This window comes from Vulpes vulpes, chromosome 3 (genome assembly GCF_048418805.1).
Source record: "Vulpes vulpes isolate BD-2025 chromosome 3, VulVul3, whole genome shotgun sequence".
NCBI lineage: Eukaryota > Metazoa > Chordata > Mammalia > Carnivora > Canidae > Vulpes > Vulpes vulpes.
Genome location: NC_132782.1, coordinates 98822695 through 98839362, shown reverse-complemented (window position 1 = coordinate 98839362; position 16668 = coordinate 98822695). Strand labels below are relative to the sequence as shown.

Sequence of the window (16668 nt, the reverse complement as noted above, 5' to 3'; positions counted from 1 at the left end):
ATCCCCAGTCTCCAGGATCATGCTCTGGGCTGAAGGCGGCACTTAACTGCTGAGCCACCCAGGCTACCCTCATGATGGTATTTTTTGATGAACAGTAATTTTATATTTTGATGAAGCCCCTTTTTATAGTTTGTAACTTTTTCAATCACTTTAGGAAATTTCTATGTGCTACAAGGCCACAAAGATAGTCTCCTATCTATTTTTTTGTATTTTATAGTTTAGCTTTTATGCTTAGGTCTAGACGCCCTTCTTCCTCCATCCTTTGAAATCCTAATCTTATGCCCTTCTGTGGAATTTCTAAATCTTCTTTTGCTTTTTGCCTTGAAATGGTAAGGGTAGTTATTTTAAATTTTGCTCCTGCTAATTCCACCCCAAGTGTAAGGACTGCCAGATAATTATATGCAGAAAATAGGAATAGCTGTCTCCCCAGGATGTTATTTTTTTCCTGAGAGGATTTATTTTCTTATATCAGTCACCTGTAGGCATTTGCAATATGGGATACCTTCATCTGGTATCAAAGATTGAAATTTGAAATTGGGCTGCAATTCCTGGGAAGGCCAATCTCCTTCATATTCATCATTATTTATAAGGTGAGGTTTGAAAATAATGTCTCCCCTTTCTGGCCCTGAATTTTAGCTCTCTCCCTGGTAGCTGCAAGAATTTAAGTCAAGTTTTCAAGATCACACAGACAGTGGTAGAGCTGGGAATTGATAGATAGTCCACTTCAGATTCTGGATTATTAATAGCCTACAATGCGGCTCATACCGTGAAGGAAGGGTTTTATTTGTTATGTTTCCTATTATACACCTACACTTAATATGTCACTTAATAAATGTTCAGCATGTATTTGTGAAATATAAGAATGAATCTGTTCCCACTAGCAATGTTATTAATGGAGGTACTTTCAATCTTGCTAATTGTTGAGTGGCATTTTGAGCTTATAGCTGTGATATCATTTTCTATACCATTTTGTCTTTTTGCTGATGGTAATTATTTTTTTGTATTATTTTTTAAATTAGTATTTTGATAATAATTGGAAAAGGTCAGATTTACCTGGAAACTTGCATCAATAACTTACTGATCTTTGTTTTGTGCTTGAAGTTTTATATATACTAGAAACTCAGGAATACCAAGTAAGGATATAGGGATAAAAATCTCAAATATTTCAAATGCTTATTGTTTCTTTTTGTCATCCCTTAGGCTTGATTGGAAAATGAAACAATTCAAATTTAAGTAAATTACTTGTCTAAAATTTACATTTTGTTATAAACTTAATTTATTTTTGTAAAATCTTTACTCCCTCCATAGAGCTGAAGAATGGATTTCTCATGGTTTTACAAATTTATGGCTCTTCTGTGGAAGAATTTTATTTTAAAAGTAAGTTGAGCTATCTATAAGATTTTTTGCAACAGCTAAGAGACCACAGTGGAAAATGTCTTACAGCCTGATCCCTGCATTTCAATTTATATTGTTATATTCTTCTCAATTCTATGGCTGGGGTTATCTCTTCCAAATATGAAGAGTCCTTACAGAGTGAAATAATAGCAGAATGACATGTAGAAAGGAATGAAAAGATGGTCCAGGAAATTACTGCTATTATAGAGTGAAGCTGTTCTTTTTGTTATCTATATATCTTCTCTTAAGAAGTGTTGTTAATGTAAAACAATTAAGCGTTTGCAGAGTTAATGGACTCATAGGACAATTAACATAATCTTTTTGTTTCCATCTCCTAGAGACGACGATTGATGGCATTATTTACGGAATTCGTCCTAACATTACTATTTGCTGGTACACTTTTGTTAACACGCAAGCTTTTGATTATAAGGAACTATGGGCCTTTCAATTACTCTCTTCAGCCTGTTGATGAGTTGCCTGCATTCCTTGAAGTGCCCATGATTTTTCCTGGTGCATGGGAACTGGCTTTTGTGCCTTCCAAAAGTGTTGTGGTGAAGGGTATCGTTGAACTTGTGAAAAGGGATTTACAGTATAATTTCTCAGGTTAGAAATAGAAGTTTTTTTAAAAAAAATGTATTATTAAATTGAGTTTCAGTGAAGACACATGTATAACCTTTTAATTGGGCATTTATCTGCCAACTAAAGATTGTAGGATATATCCTTATTACCAGATAGTAACTTCCTAGGTATACTATTATAGATTTTGTTAAACTTGAGAGTTTAATTCATATAAAGTGTTTTTTCCTAGAGACTAAAACAAGTAGTAATATTTAAAAATTATATGATCAATTTATATTCTTTTAGGTTATTATCCAATTCTATGATACTGTGTTCCTCGTTTCTCATTGTGCTTCTTAAACCTGGGTAAGTATAACCCCAGTGCTATATGATGGTGTACCAGAGGAACATGGAGGCACACAGCATAAGCATGAGCTTATGTGTATCCAAAGAGGCTTAAGTTTTCTTCTGGATAGTTGTTAGAATACTGACAGAGTGACTTGATTCCATCAAAGTCTGGTTTTGAGCTTCTTCATAAGGACTGTATTTTAGTTTTGTCTTTACTCCTGCAGCTTACCCCTTGTTTTAGGGTGTGGCTCTTCTAGTGTGTCAGTTGCAAAGCTGGAGTATTTATGAAGGCTCCACTACCTTTGTGGGGCTTGAACTCTATTCTCTATATTCAATGTTGTCCACCTACTGAAATCCCTGCTTAGCAGTGTAGCCTGCCACCTGCTGTTATTTTCTTGGTTTCATGGCTTGAACCTAGGCATCATCAGTTAAGGAGTTGGCTGGTGACTAGGGGTTGACTTACAAGTCAATTTTCCACTTCTCTGCTGTTTTCTTCTCTCTGGAACTTTTCAAGTTCTAGCCATTTTGGAAGCCCAAACTCTCACCTTTTTTCTTCAGCTCAGTAAGTCTGCAGCTTTCTACAAACACTTTCAGGCAAAATATCAGGGTGAATATAGCACTTATCCTGTGCTTCTCCCTTTTTCAAGGTTTGCAGCTTTGTAGTTATTCATTGTAGCATTATTTACAATTAACCAACATATAGTAGCAACCAAAGTGTCCATCAACAGATGGACACATAGAGAAAATGTGATTATTCAGTCATAAAAAAGAAGAAAATCCTGTCATTTGTAACAATACGTATGTTTGGAGGACATCATGCTAAGTGAAATAAGCTGGACACAGAAAGATGCTGTATAACCTCACTTATATGTGTTATCTAAAAATGTTGAGCTCACAGAAGCAGAGAGTAGAATCATGGTTTCAGAAAAAAAAGAATCATAGTTTCATGGTTTCTGGAGCTGGGGATGGGTGGGGAAAATGGGGAATTATTGGTCAAGTTGTATGAACTTTCAGTTATAAAGACAAATAAGTCCTGGCAATCTAATGTACATGGTGACTATAGTTAACAATACTGTATATGAAATTTATTCAGAGACTAGATCTTGTAGTGTTCTCAAATAAAAAAGATGGTAACTATGTAAGGTGATAGATGTGTTAATTAACCTGATTTTGGTAATCATTTCATAATATATGCATATATTAAAACATGTTGTGTACCTTAAAATCATGTTATACAACCTACATATGTATACTTTTAATTTGTGAGTGATACCTCAATAACTCTGGGAAGATAATTTTAAAAGTAAAATAAGTGGTAACTGTGTGGTCATGGATACATTAATTAGCTTGATTGTGGCAGTCATTTTATAGTGTACACATACATCAAACCATCATGTTTTGCACCTTAAATACACACAATTTTTATATGTCATGAACTTCAATAAAGCTGGGGAAAAATAAAGTCACCCCAGATAATAAATGAAATAAATAAATAATAAACTTCCCTGCAGTTCCATTTTCTGAGCAATCTAAGCAAACACATGTTTTAGCCTCATAAAGTCCTCACAAATCTCTCCCTCCCTTTATCTCTCATACTCCTGCTTGAGTAGTAAATACCTTCCTTGAAGCTTACCACCACGGCGTGGCAATTACAAAGCGTCATGGGGATTTCCCACAACATTTAGTGGTTAAGGGAAAGAGATTGGGAGGTTTCCTGAGACGTAAAGGATGCATGGGTGGCATGGATGACACTGGTTATGCTCAGATGCAGAAGTCGGGGTTACCCGCCCCAAAGTGTGCCTGACTACCTGCTTGTACACACTTCACTTTGTTCACAGCGTACTTTCAATATTAGGTTCTATTCCCAGCTGTGTTCCTATGTTGTTTTGTTTTGTTGTTTAATGTAGACTTTGTTTTTCCAGCTTTAATCATTTGAATTCTCTTGAGGACTTTGTTTCCTCTTGCTTCTGCTCATTTTGTGTAGGTGCAAATCTGATTCCAGTCCCTGAAATCCTACTTACAGCTTTGTCCCTGCTGTAATATCCCAGCTGTGCCCACCCTGAGAAAAGTGCAGCATAGTTGGGATTTCCCAACTATAGAAAAAATAATGATTATGACACATAATCACCTCAAATATTAAACTTGTGAAGTTGTTTCATTCTTCAACTTCTGAGGATTTTTTATTCATATATTAAAGATTCCCATCTTCTAGGACTTTGAATAGATTGCATGGATCAATTTTGTTATTTCCTTCCAAGGTGGAACTTTGAAAACACATTGGAAATATCCCTCTTCCTTACTTTATTTCAATATGCAGTTATTATAATAATTATATTTTAAACTTGTGATAAAAGTTTTAAAACTCTTAAACATTTTATGTACTCCTAATATCCATTTTTGTTATGCCAATGTTTGAGCAACAATGTTTTATCATTTATATTTTGATAGACTTTCACCCATGTAAATCATTTCCCCATCCTATAGATAGAAAAGGCAGTCAGATACTTTGCCTTTATGTGGGCAATTCACATTCGATTTTTTCTCTCTACAGTTCAAGGCTTTTCTTCAGAAAGGAATTTTGAAGAGTATGTTAAGCAAGAGAATAACTCTAAAAAAGTGTTGGTTGGTATTATTTTTGACCACAAGTTCCAAAGTAGTAATGATCCCCTGCCATTTAAGGTAAGAAGGTTTTATGTAGAACCTCGTAAGTGTACTTCCAGTTTCTGAGGCTTAATCAAGTAGAGGCATAATTATTTCATTCATTAAGTCAGGAGACTGCAGCTTACCCAAAACCATGCTGCTTGTACATAGTAGAGCAGAGATTTTTTTTCTTAAGATTTTATTTATTCATGAGAGACACACACAGAGAGAGAGGCAGAGACACAGGCAGAGGGAGAAGCAGGCTCCATGCAGGGAGCCTGACGTGGGATTCGATCCCAGGTCTCCAGGATCACACCCTGGGCTGAAGGCGGCACTAAACCACTGAGCTACCCAGGCTGCCTGTAGAGCAGAGATTTAAATCCAAATCTAGCTAATCTCTGTGTCTGTGCATCTATATAGCCAGAGCTTTATGTTGATGAGGAAAGAATTAAATTCACCACATACTAGGTTTAGTTCTTATAAATCAGAAGCATAGGAGACGTTGATCTTTACCACTGTATCTAATAAGGCAGCTGTCTCCAGCTCTGTGCATGATAGTGAAGTAAATGCACATTTCACAGGTCAAAAGACCTGAGGTATTAAAGCATGTAACACAACATGAAAAGGTTCCTCTTACTTTTGGCTGAATCTCATCATTTTTCTCCAAAATCTAAATCTAGAAAACAGTGCTAAGGTTAGCCAAGCAGAATCAGAATTAGGATATAGGCAGACTCTGAGGAAGATTCTGATAACAACTTCCAAGAAAGTGAGACGAATACTGTGCTTTGAACTTGGCATCCTTGGTGTTGAAGGAAATAACCAGAATATGGTACAGATGATTGCTTGAAGCGATAATTCTACACTTAAGATACAGATGGTTGTCAATGGAATGAAGAAGTAAGGAAAACCACTGTGTCATAAGTAGAGTTGTAGGTATCTTTCCATTCAGTCCCATCACTCCCTCCCTCCTTTGACATATATATAATTCCCTCAAGTTACTGATTCAGTGTAAGTGATGCTGATGTAGGCTCATCAGTATATATATAGAGCCTGGTCAACATGTTTTTGGTAGTTTCAAACTTCACCTATTGTGCCTTGTACAACCTCTCTACTGCCTTGACACTTGGCTCACTCTTACCTTTAATATTGTTACTGTGACTCACTGTACAGTGGCTCTCCTAACCACACCCACCCCTTTGATCTTTCATACTCCCATAAATGCCCTGTACATATTACTATCACTGAATTTGCTATGATGTGAATATATATGTTGTCTCAACTAGAATTTGAGCTCCTTGAGGAACAGGCGATGCTTCTTAATCCTTGAACATGCAATAAGTGACTAAAGCTTTTGTCTTGATAACTAAGCATACTAATATTTACCTAGTTTATGACCTCTGCCTGCCCCTCTTGATATTACTGATTTCTCTGTCTGACCCCTGGCTCTAGGCAGCTGCTAGACCATTTGCTGTCTTGCAAATCTACTTAGGCCCAGCATGATTTACCTTGAAGTTTACTTAGTTCTCTAGAATTAGTATTATCTTTTTATTTAATAATGAAATTATGCAGTATTTCATATTTATACTTTATCACATTTCTCCTCTTTCCTCATGTGGGATTCTTTCTTATGTTACAATCACTTTTCGGAGAGGAAGAAATTTTCCTCTTAGAATACTTGACTGACATAATGGAAAGAGAAATTAGCAATACCTTTTGGTATGTTTCATTTCAGTATGCATGCCAGCTATCTATTTTGGGGGAAAAATATTGGCAATGGTGTGCAAGTTGCCACTGTGTTTGCTTACTGCAGACCCACAGTAGCCACACAACAAGTCTGCTCCATTGGCTGTTGTTCAGAATCTACTTAGTGCTTGACAGTCTGCCTCAGAATCACACGTGCAATTTTTCTTTAACTTCCTTTTGTTTCTCATTCTTGCTTAATTATTTTTTGCATTTACAGATTTCTTTTTGCTCTTTATAGGTAAAGTATTCTCTGCGTTTTAGTGGTTTTCAGAGGAACAAGTATGTGAGTTTCTTCCGAACTGGAGGCTGGGAAACAGGTGTTCTCTTTCCAACTTTTCCTTCTTTGGGACCCAGAAGTGAACGTAATTCAAATGGGGGGCCACCTGGTGAGCAGATCTTTAGTCATTCTTATTTTAATATCCTAGTCTTATGGTAAGAGCCATCACATATTTATACCTGTATTTCTTCAACCTGGTGATGAAAATTAAAGTTAATTTTTAACTTGCTGTGCTGCTGGTGATTTCTTTATTTAAAATTTTCAGTGTTCCAAAACTTGTGTAAAATTTCTATACATTGGAACAGTGTATTTTTATCTTTTCCTGGTCAGTGTATACCTTATATTTTCATGTAGGTTCACTTGTGAAATTTTTATTTCAATGACTAACATATATATTTCCAGATACTGACAGAGTCTGATCCATTATAACTGTATACTATGCTTTTGGGTTGATGAATAGTTTTTAATATAGCTATAGCAATTTAAAATTTATTATGCAGACTATCATTAAAACATCTTTAAAAGGAAGCTTTGCTTTCATTAACAATAATGCCCATTTACCTTGAGAAAATCACACAATAAGAAAAACAAGCTATAACCAATTTATCATAAATCATAGAAATTTGAAATAACCTACAACTTAAATATGCTAAAAGAATAACAAAAGTATAAAATTTAATTTGACAGAGCTATGACAACATTTACTCTGTTAGGTGTTTAAATTGTTTTATATAGAATTTAAAAAGGAATCTTAAGTCTTTTCCCATGTATATAATACATTATGAAATTTGCCTGGATTATTACTTTATAAGGGTTAGACTGGTGAAAAACTTAGAAAGTTGGATAATGCTAAGAGCTGCCAGGGATATATAAATGCACTGCTGGAGGGAGGCTGAATAAGCTGATATAGCCATTCTGGGTGGGGGGCAGTCTGTCAGTGGCAGCTTTATTAGTTTGTTTGGGTGGCTATAACAAAATACATACCACACACTGGGTAGCTTATGAGCAACAGAAATTTATTTCTCACTTCTGGAGACTGTGAAGTCCAAGATCAAGGCACCAGCATGGTTATTCTCTGGTAAGGGCCCTCTTCCTGGTTCCTAGCCTGTGCTTTCAAACTATGTCCTCATTTGGTGATGCTAGAGAGGTCTCTGGAGCCTCTTTTGTAAGGTCCTAATTCCATTTATGAGAGCTGCACTCTCATGATTTTAGCACCACTCACAGGCCCCCATTACCTTTTAGGGGTTAGGATTTCAACATGTGGATTTTGTGGAACATGGACATTCAGACCATAGTAGTAGCCAAATTAACAATATGTTCTTGGGTAGAAACCCTAAACTTTTTTTGTGGATCCATAAGAAAGCTCCTGGCAAATGCTGGCTGTGGTGGCAAGGAGTAGGAGGCAGCATCAGAGCAGTGGATTAAGAAGACTGGACTAGATGTAGCAGCATCTTGCAGGGAACTAAGCTAATAGTTTATTATATAATTTCATTAACATAAAGTATATGCAAATGAAAAACCAGTGGGAAATTTAGAAGAAAACACAGAAACACAATAATACTCATCAAACATATTAGAAATGTTGCCAATGGGTAGGAAAGAGGGGCAAGGAAAATAGGAATATAAGAAAATAAAGTAGATTAAGGGTCATGAACCATTTGTTGGGTCATGAATTGAGGAGTTGATTAATTCAGCCCTCTGTACTTGAAGCTGATAATGCATGTGTGTGTATACAAGCACACTTAAATATTTATATAGCATGAAATAAAAATAAAAAATGTTAATAGACTAGTTGATTAAAGGATCTAATCCCTATTTTTGTTGAATTACTTGCTTGTCTCTATAAACTCTTTTCCTTAATATAACCTTAATTTCTTAATTTATACAGTAGTTCTAAACAGGAAAACAATTTTTATTCATATAATAGATATTTTTACTGCATGTTCTTCCCCACCCTGGCATAGGAACAGCTAAAATTTTTGAGTCCTTAACTCTTATTCCAAAGTACTGTGAGACAGGTTTGATTACATCAATTCCACAGGTAAAGTACCTGGGCTTGCACAGAGATTATGTAAAGTGTGCTAAGGACTAAATAACCCATAAGTATTGCAGTTGTAAATTAAATGCAGTATGTATGAAATCAACACTGAACTTGGTGTGTTACCAAGAACAATTAAAAATACATTTAATTTATGTATACATGATTATCTGTGCCCTCACTAAAAACATTCATGCTCTTCTACAGTCAGTAAGGGACTTTGAGAAATAAATAAATTATCTTGAATTAAAGTCTTATCAATACTTCTCTCTGAAGGAATATTGGGGCAGACTATAGGCTTCCATGGATAGCTGTATGGGGAGCCTGTGCTTGGAAGTTGACCTTGTCCCAATGAAAATAAATGTTCTTTAAGGTAGTGCTCCTCTGGTGAAGGTCCTGGGTATTTGTTTGTTTGTTTGTTTGTTTGTTTTGCTTTGTTTTTTTAATTTTCAAGTCATTGTAAACTAGTACTTTTATAAAATATTGAGAATGAAAAACAATAAAATACAAATTATATATCATGGTGGCATTTTAGAATTTTGTCTTTTTTTTTTTTTTTTTTTTTTTTTAGTTTTATTTATTTATGATAGTCACAGAGAGAGAGAGAGAGAGGCAGAGACACAGGCAGAGGGAAAAGCAGGCCCCATGCACCGGGAGCCCGATGTGGGACTCGATCCCGGGTCTCCAGGATCGCGCCCTGGGCCAAAGGCAGGCGCCAAACCGCTGCGCCACCCAGGGATCCCGCATTTTAGAATTTTGAATGCAAGGAAGCTTTGATGAACTGAATTCCAGAGAGGAACAGGCCCTTTTTAGGTAAAGAGCTTCTGTGGCTCTGTACCTGGGAGCAAGTACCTAACCTGGGCATGAATTGGGCTGAACATAGATATACTTTGTAGAGATCAGGAAAAAGCAGCTGTGCATTTCCCAGTGGTGTGGGCTGGCAGAGTGAGTGTTTCAGCTGTCCTCTAACTTTGGGATGTTTATTCAGCTGCCAGCAGTGGAGGTAAACTAGGAAGCAGAATTTGTGCAATTCGACAGCATTTGTATTGTGGAAACCAGATGAAACTGAATCCCAAAGTAAACCAGAGCTCTGTTAGTGAAACTATAGCCCAAGCTTGTCCTACATGAGACCCTAACAAAGTACACATGTCCATCATCCATGGCACAGTAGAAAGGAAAATTGGTCAGAGAGGTAAAAGGTACCATTTGAAAACAGAAGTGAACTTAATTTTGAGGCCCAAGTTCGACTCAACTAAACTCTTGGAATTTAAATGATCGGCTCTTCCCTTTGGCTCTATGACAAAGGAAAGAGCTAGCGTCTTTAAGAAAATAGAACAAACATTATACAGTTAAGTGTCCACAGTTCCTTTCATAACAATTTCTGGCACAAGATCCAAAATTATAGGATATGCAAAGGAATAGGAAAATGTTACCTAAAATTAAAAAAAAAAAGTCAATATAAATAAATGGACAGATAAGCCAGATACTGAAATTAGCAGACAAGGAATTTAAAACAATTTTATGAGTATTTTCATGTAATGACATCAAAATGATATAATGTGGTATAATGTGATAAAGAGGGCATTTTAGCTCTGTGGTATCCTTCTCCAAAACTTTTAACTCTAGTCTATTAGTGGAAAAACATTGTACAAACCTAAGCTGTAGGACATTCTCCAAAGTACATGCCTAAGATTCTCAAAAACTCATGACAAGGTCATGAAAATCAAGAAAGGATGAGAAAGTTTCATAGGTCAGAGGAGACTATGGAGACATGACAACTAATGCAATGTAGAATTCTGGATGGGAACAGAAAGAAAAAATGGCACTAGGGAAAAACTGGTGAAATCCAAACAAAGTTTCTATAAATTAGAAATTGTACCAATTCAATTTCTTAGTTTTCACAAATGTACCATGGTAATATAAGATGTAATATTTGGGAAGCTGGGTGCAGGATATTAACAATATTTCTCAATCCTTTTTTCATTATTGCCCTTCTAGGGAATCATTTTAGACATTTTTTCCCTAAGTACATTCCCTTCATTAAAGTTTATTGCCACAGACATACTACAGATCTGTTTTATGTGCTATGGCCAGCTTGAAGCTATAGCTGTTGAGAATGCATGGTATATAGGACTCTGTATTATTTTTGCAACTTTTCTGTAAGACTACATTTTTTTCCAAAATAAAAAATATATTTAAAAAACTCTCCAAGCCAAAGTAGCAATAAAAGTGAAGTTTCTGAATCTGATAAAGTACATGTGTTAGAAATTTGTATCTTCCTGGTGAAATATTGCACATTTCCCCTAATAATCAAAAATGAAGTAAAGATGTTTGCTGTCATCAATTCTTTTCAGCATATTACTAGAAGTCCTAAAATATCAGAAAAAAAGAAATGAAATAAAAGGTATAGATTTTGGAAAGGAAGGAGTGAAATTATATGAAGTTGACGGAATCATGTTAAGCAGGTGATTCTGAAGATGTCCACAAAAAAGTACTACATATAATATGTAAATTTAGCAAATACCCAAGATAGAAAGACAGTATACAAAAATAAATTATAAATCTACACCAAAAACAAAACGTTTCTGAGAGAAAAATTTAAAAGACCTTAACAAATGATGAAACACCTAAATCTCATTGGTTGGGTGATTCAAAATTGTTAGAAGGCAGCTTCTCCCTAGTTTGATCTATGTTAGCAATATAGTGATAGAATCCTAGCAGTCTTTAAAAAAAAAAATTGGCAAGCTCATTATAAAATTTATATGGAAATACAAAGGGTCTAGATTAGTAAAAAAAAAAATCTTGGAAAGGAATGCCAATGTTAAAGAACATTCAAGACTTATTATAAATCTACATAATTAAGACATTGCTATATTAGGTGTAAGGATGAACAAAGACATCAGTAAAAAGAATGGAGTGTCTGGAAAGAGACTCATGTACATACAGTCATTTGATTTTTCCGTGAAGGCTCCAATATGATTCACTGGGGAAAGGAAATCTATTTGAACAAATTGTGATGGAATAACATGGTATTTAGTTGGAAAGAGTGAATCTTGATCACCAACTCATATCTATACAAAATTAGTTAATTAACAAAGTTAATTAACAAACTGATCATAAACCTAAATGTAAAAAATGCTTCCACAACAAAATTTATGAGAATATCTTCATGAATTTGGGGCCAGTAGTGATTCATTAAGACAGAAAAAATATTGCTATAAAAGGAAGAAACCGACAAATTGAACTTCATTAAAAGTAAATATTTCTTTAAAAAAAGGATTTTATTTATTCATGAGAGAGGGAGAGAGAGGAGGTTGAAGTCACAGGCAGAGGGAGATGCAGGCTCCTGATGTGGGACTCGATCCTGGGACTCCAGGATCACACCCTGGGCCAAAGGCAGGCGCTAAGCCCCTGAGCCACCCAGGGATCCCAAAAGTAAATATTTCTGCTTATGTGAAAGACCCTATTGAACAGTAAGCCAAGATCCAGAGGGGAGAAAATGTAATACAGATTCCATTCAAAATCAATAAAGAACTTATATAGATGAGCAGAAAATTGTTTTTAAATGACATGGCAATGCCAGACTTTGATAAAAGTTTTTAGGTGTTTGCTCATTTTTATACTAAATGTATGTAACAGAAACTATTTACATAATGCCACAGATCCAAGGACCACATTGAGCAGTTCTGCTTTAGTGGACATCAGCTCATATAACTCGGTATGAACTTCACTTAAGTTTTCAAATGTCAAAGGCACCAAATTAAAGTCTTTACCTATGCAATAGTTTATTCAATTGCAGAAAGCAGCTCTGTAATTTCATACAATATTTTACTTTCTAAGAAGCTGGGAATTAGGATCCTTTTAAAAAGAATCTTAAAAAAACACAAATGAATAAATAAAAAGCAGAATCAGACCTATAAATACAGAGAAAAACTGATGATTGCTAGAGAGGAGGAGGGGATGGGCAGAATGGGTGAAGGGGAATGGGAGATACAGGCTTCCAGTTAAGGAATAAATACGTCATGGGAATAAAAGGCACAGCATAAGGAATATAGTCAATTGTATTGTAATAGCATTGTATGGTGACAAATGGTATCTACACTTGTGGTAAGCATGGCATAAGGTGTAAACATGTTGAATCACTACATTGTACACCTGAAACTAATGTGACATTATATGTCAACTATACTCAGGTAAAAAATTTTTTTAATAATAAAAAAGTATTTATTATGTATTTGCATTGGGAAACATAACAGCTGCTCTGTAAAATTTAGCTTATAACAAGGGCCTCTTTACAAGAATTAACTTTGTTGTTTGTTTTTGATATACTTTAGTTACCTTTCTCTTTGTTCAGTTCAGCTATTTCTTGTTCTGTTGTACTTAGCAATCCTTGTTTTCTCGTTTAGGGTATATCACTGAAGGGTTCCTGGTTATGCAGCATGCCTTGGATCGGGCCATCATGAAATACTATAACCACACGGCTACACGAAAGCTATTTCAAGACGTCACTGTCTTTGTTCAGAGATTTCCATATCCAGCATATTCTCATGATTACTTCTTTACCTTTTTTGGTATTTTCATCCCTTTAGTAATCTTATTTATCTTCTCTATGAATCATCTTACCCTCACTCAGGCTATTGTGTGGGAAAAGGAAAACAGATTGAAGGTAATTCTACTTTTCTTGTGGTAAATAGAACTTCTGTAGAAAAAGTTGGGTCTGTAGCATAAATTTTTGTGGAGGCTTGGATTATTTTTACACTCTCAGCGCTGGTAGATGGTTATGTTTCAGTAGCAGTCAGAAGGTAAGCACTTATTTCTTTTGGAAATTTTCTCAAATTTTGTTTTTATTGAAATTCTTCAGTTTTATCTCTAGAAGATTACTTTACAAGATTATTACAAATAGAATTTAAATGCCAAATGCTCTCAAATCTCTCTGAAATAGGTGAGTTGCAAAAAAGTAATCCACTGGGCTTGTGGAATTGTCTTGATGAATTTAGATACAAGTAAATTTCAAAATTGAGCACTGGGTGTTATTCTGTATGTTGGTAAGTTGAACACCAATAAAAAATAAATTTATTATAAAAATAAAAAATAAAAAAATATAAAAAAGATTCTGTAATTCTGTGATTAGTTTTTCTAATTTCTGATTTTTTTTTCTCTAAATGTCCTTTATAGTCCCCTTCAGAATTTCCGTGTCTGGGTAGAGACCAAGTTGTTTTATGGCCAGACGCTTTGCAGTTCAAAATATAGTCGTTTAACCAATTATTAATGTTATATATATGTTAAATATATATTACATATTTATAATTAATATATAATATATGTTAAATATATAGAGAGGGAGAGATGATTTATATACTTATATATATATATAATTGATTTATTGCTTAATTTGTTTCAGGAACTTTATAAATCATAAATTTGAATTCTATGTCTATTATTTGTTGACTTTGAAATGTCATATAACTTTTCTAGCTTTTTTTGTCAGATATAAGTTGAGTACAATTACTAATTTGCAAGGTGGTCATGATATTAAGCTAGGTATTATGTAAAAAATCATCACTATCAAAGCACCTAGGCCTGAGATTGTGAAGTGTCAAGGAGGAAACACATGTTGAATGTTTGGTACATTTCCAGGCACCTAGTAATCCCTCAATAGCTATTAGATGTGGCTGTTAACATCAGCCATCTCTCCATTTCACTAGTTTCCTTGTGTAATCGTGAACCATGTCATTTTCTCTCTTCCCTTTCTTAGTGACCACACCACTTCACAGATCAGTCCTATGTTGTTTCTTACCATCCATCTCTTCTCACTCAAGGCTCTTGTCACAAGTCTCCCCACCCCTCAGCTGTCCTCTGAATTAACCTTGTACATTGTTGCTAGAGTAATTGTCCTGTAACACAAATGACTATAAACAAATTTTAAGGATGAATGTATCTTTGCTCTCTGCTGAATAAAATCCACTTAAGCATATACATTTTCATATATTTGTCCCCTACCTACTCTTCATCTTGTTATCATTGTTGTTTATAGAGATAATTTAAATGCCAGTTGCCCTCAAACATCTCTGGAATAAAGAGAGCTACAAAGAAATAATCTTGTGGAATTATGTCTAGATGAATTTGGATACAAATCAATTCGAAGATTTTGTGATCCGCGATTTAAGAAGTTTTTTATAGCAGTATTGTTTTGGGGGGTATATTTTTTATTGGAGTTTGATTTCCAACATATAGTGTAACTCCCAATGCTCATCCCATTAAGTGGCCCCCTCAGTGCCCGTCACCCAGTCACCCCATCCCCCTGCCCAACTCACCTTACACTATCACTTGTTCGTTCTGAGTTAAGGAGTCTCTCATGTTCTGTCACCCTCTGTGATATTTCCCACTCATTTTCTCTCCTTTCCTGTATAATCCCTTTCACTATTTTTTATAGTCCCCATATGAATGAAACCATATAATGGTTTTCCATCTCTGATTGACTTACTTACTCAGCATAATACCCTCTAGTTCCATCCACATCAAAGCAAATGGTGGGTATTCATCATTTCTAATGAGGGAGTAAAATTCATTGTATACATATACTACATCTCCTTTACCCATTCATCTATTGATGGACACCGAGGCTTCTTCCACAGTTTGGCTATTGTGAACATTGCTGCTATAGACATTGGGGTGTGGGTGTCCTGCCGTTTCACTGCATCTGTATCTTTGGGGTAAATCCCCAGCAGTGCAATTGCTGGGTTGTAAGGTAGCTCTATTTTTAACTCTTTGATGAACCTCCACAGAGTTTTCCAGAGTGGCTGCACCAGTTCACATTCCCACCAACAGTGCAGGAGGGTTCCCCTTTCTCCACATCCTCTCCAACATTTGTTGTTTCCAGTCTTGTTAATTTTCCCCATTATCACTGGTGTGAGGTGGTATCTCATTGAGGTTTTGATTTCTATTTCCCTGATGGCAAGTGATGAGAGCATCTTCTCATGTGCTTGTTGGCCATGTGTAGGTCTTCTTTGGTGAAATGTCTGTTCATGTCTTTCACCCATTTCATGATTGGATTGTCTCTTTGTTGTTGAGTTTGATAAGTTCTTTATAGATCTTGGATATTAGCCCTTTTTCTAATGTCATTTTCAAATATCTTCTCCCATTCTGTAGGTTGTCTTTTAGTTTTCTTGACTGTTTCTTTTGCTGCGCAGCAGCTTTTTACCTTGATTAAGTGCCAATAATTCATTTTTGCTTTTGTTTCCCTTGCTTTCATATATGTATCTTGCAATAAATTAATGTGGCTAAGGTCAAAAAGGGTGTTGCCTGTGTTCTCCTCTAGGATTTTGATGGAATCTTGTCTCACATTTAGATCTTTCATCCATTTTGAGTTTATCTTTGTGTATGGTGCAAGAGAATGATCCAGTTTCATTCTTCTGCATGTGGCTGTCCAATTTTCCCAGCACCATTTATTGAAGAGACTGTCCTTTTTCCAGTGGATAGACTTTCCTGCTTTGTCAAATATTAGTTGACTATAGAGTTGATGGTCCATTTCTGGATTCTCTATTCTGTTCCATTGATCTGTGTGTCTGTTTTTGTGCCAGTACCACACTGTCTTGATGACCACAGCTTTGTAGTACAACTTGAAACCCGGCATTGTGATGCCCCCAGCTATGGTTTTCTTTTTCAATAT

At 35.4% G+C, this 16668-nt stretch overlaps 1 protein-coding gene across 1 annotated transcript in view; it reads left to right on the top strand.

The window, feature by feature from the left end:
• Positions 1-1745: 1745 nt before the first annotated feature.
• LOC112908325 (phospholipid-transporting ATPase ABCA3-like) overlaps positions 1746-16668 on the top strand; it is a 135188-nt gene continuing 120265 nt past the window's right edge. The window contains exons 1-5 of the mRNA XM_072751292.1: positions 1746-1998; positions 4853-4980; positions 6923-7070; positions 13406-13570; positions 13765-13801. Coding sequence (XP_072607393.1) covers positions 1746-1998; positions 4853-4980; positions 6923-7070; positions 13406-13570; positions 13765-13801 — 731 coding nt within the window. The remainder of the gene's footprint in view (positions 1999-4852; positions 4981-6922; positions 7071-13405; positions 13571-13764; positions 13802-16668) is intronic.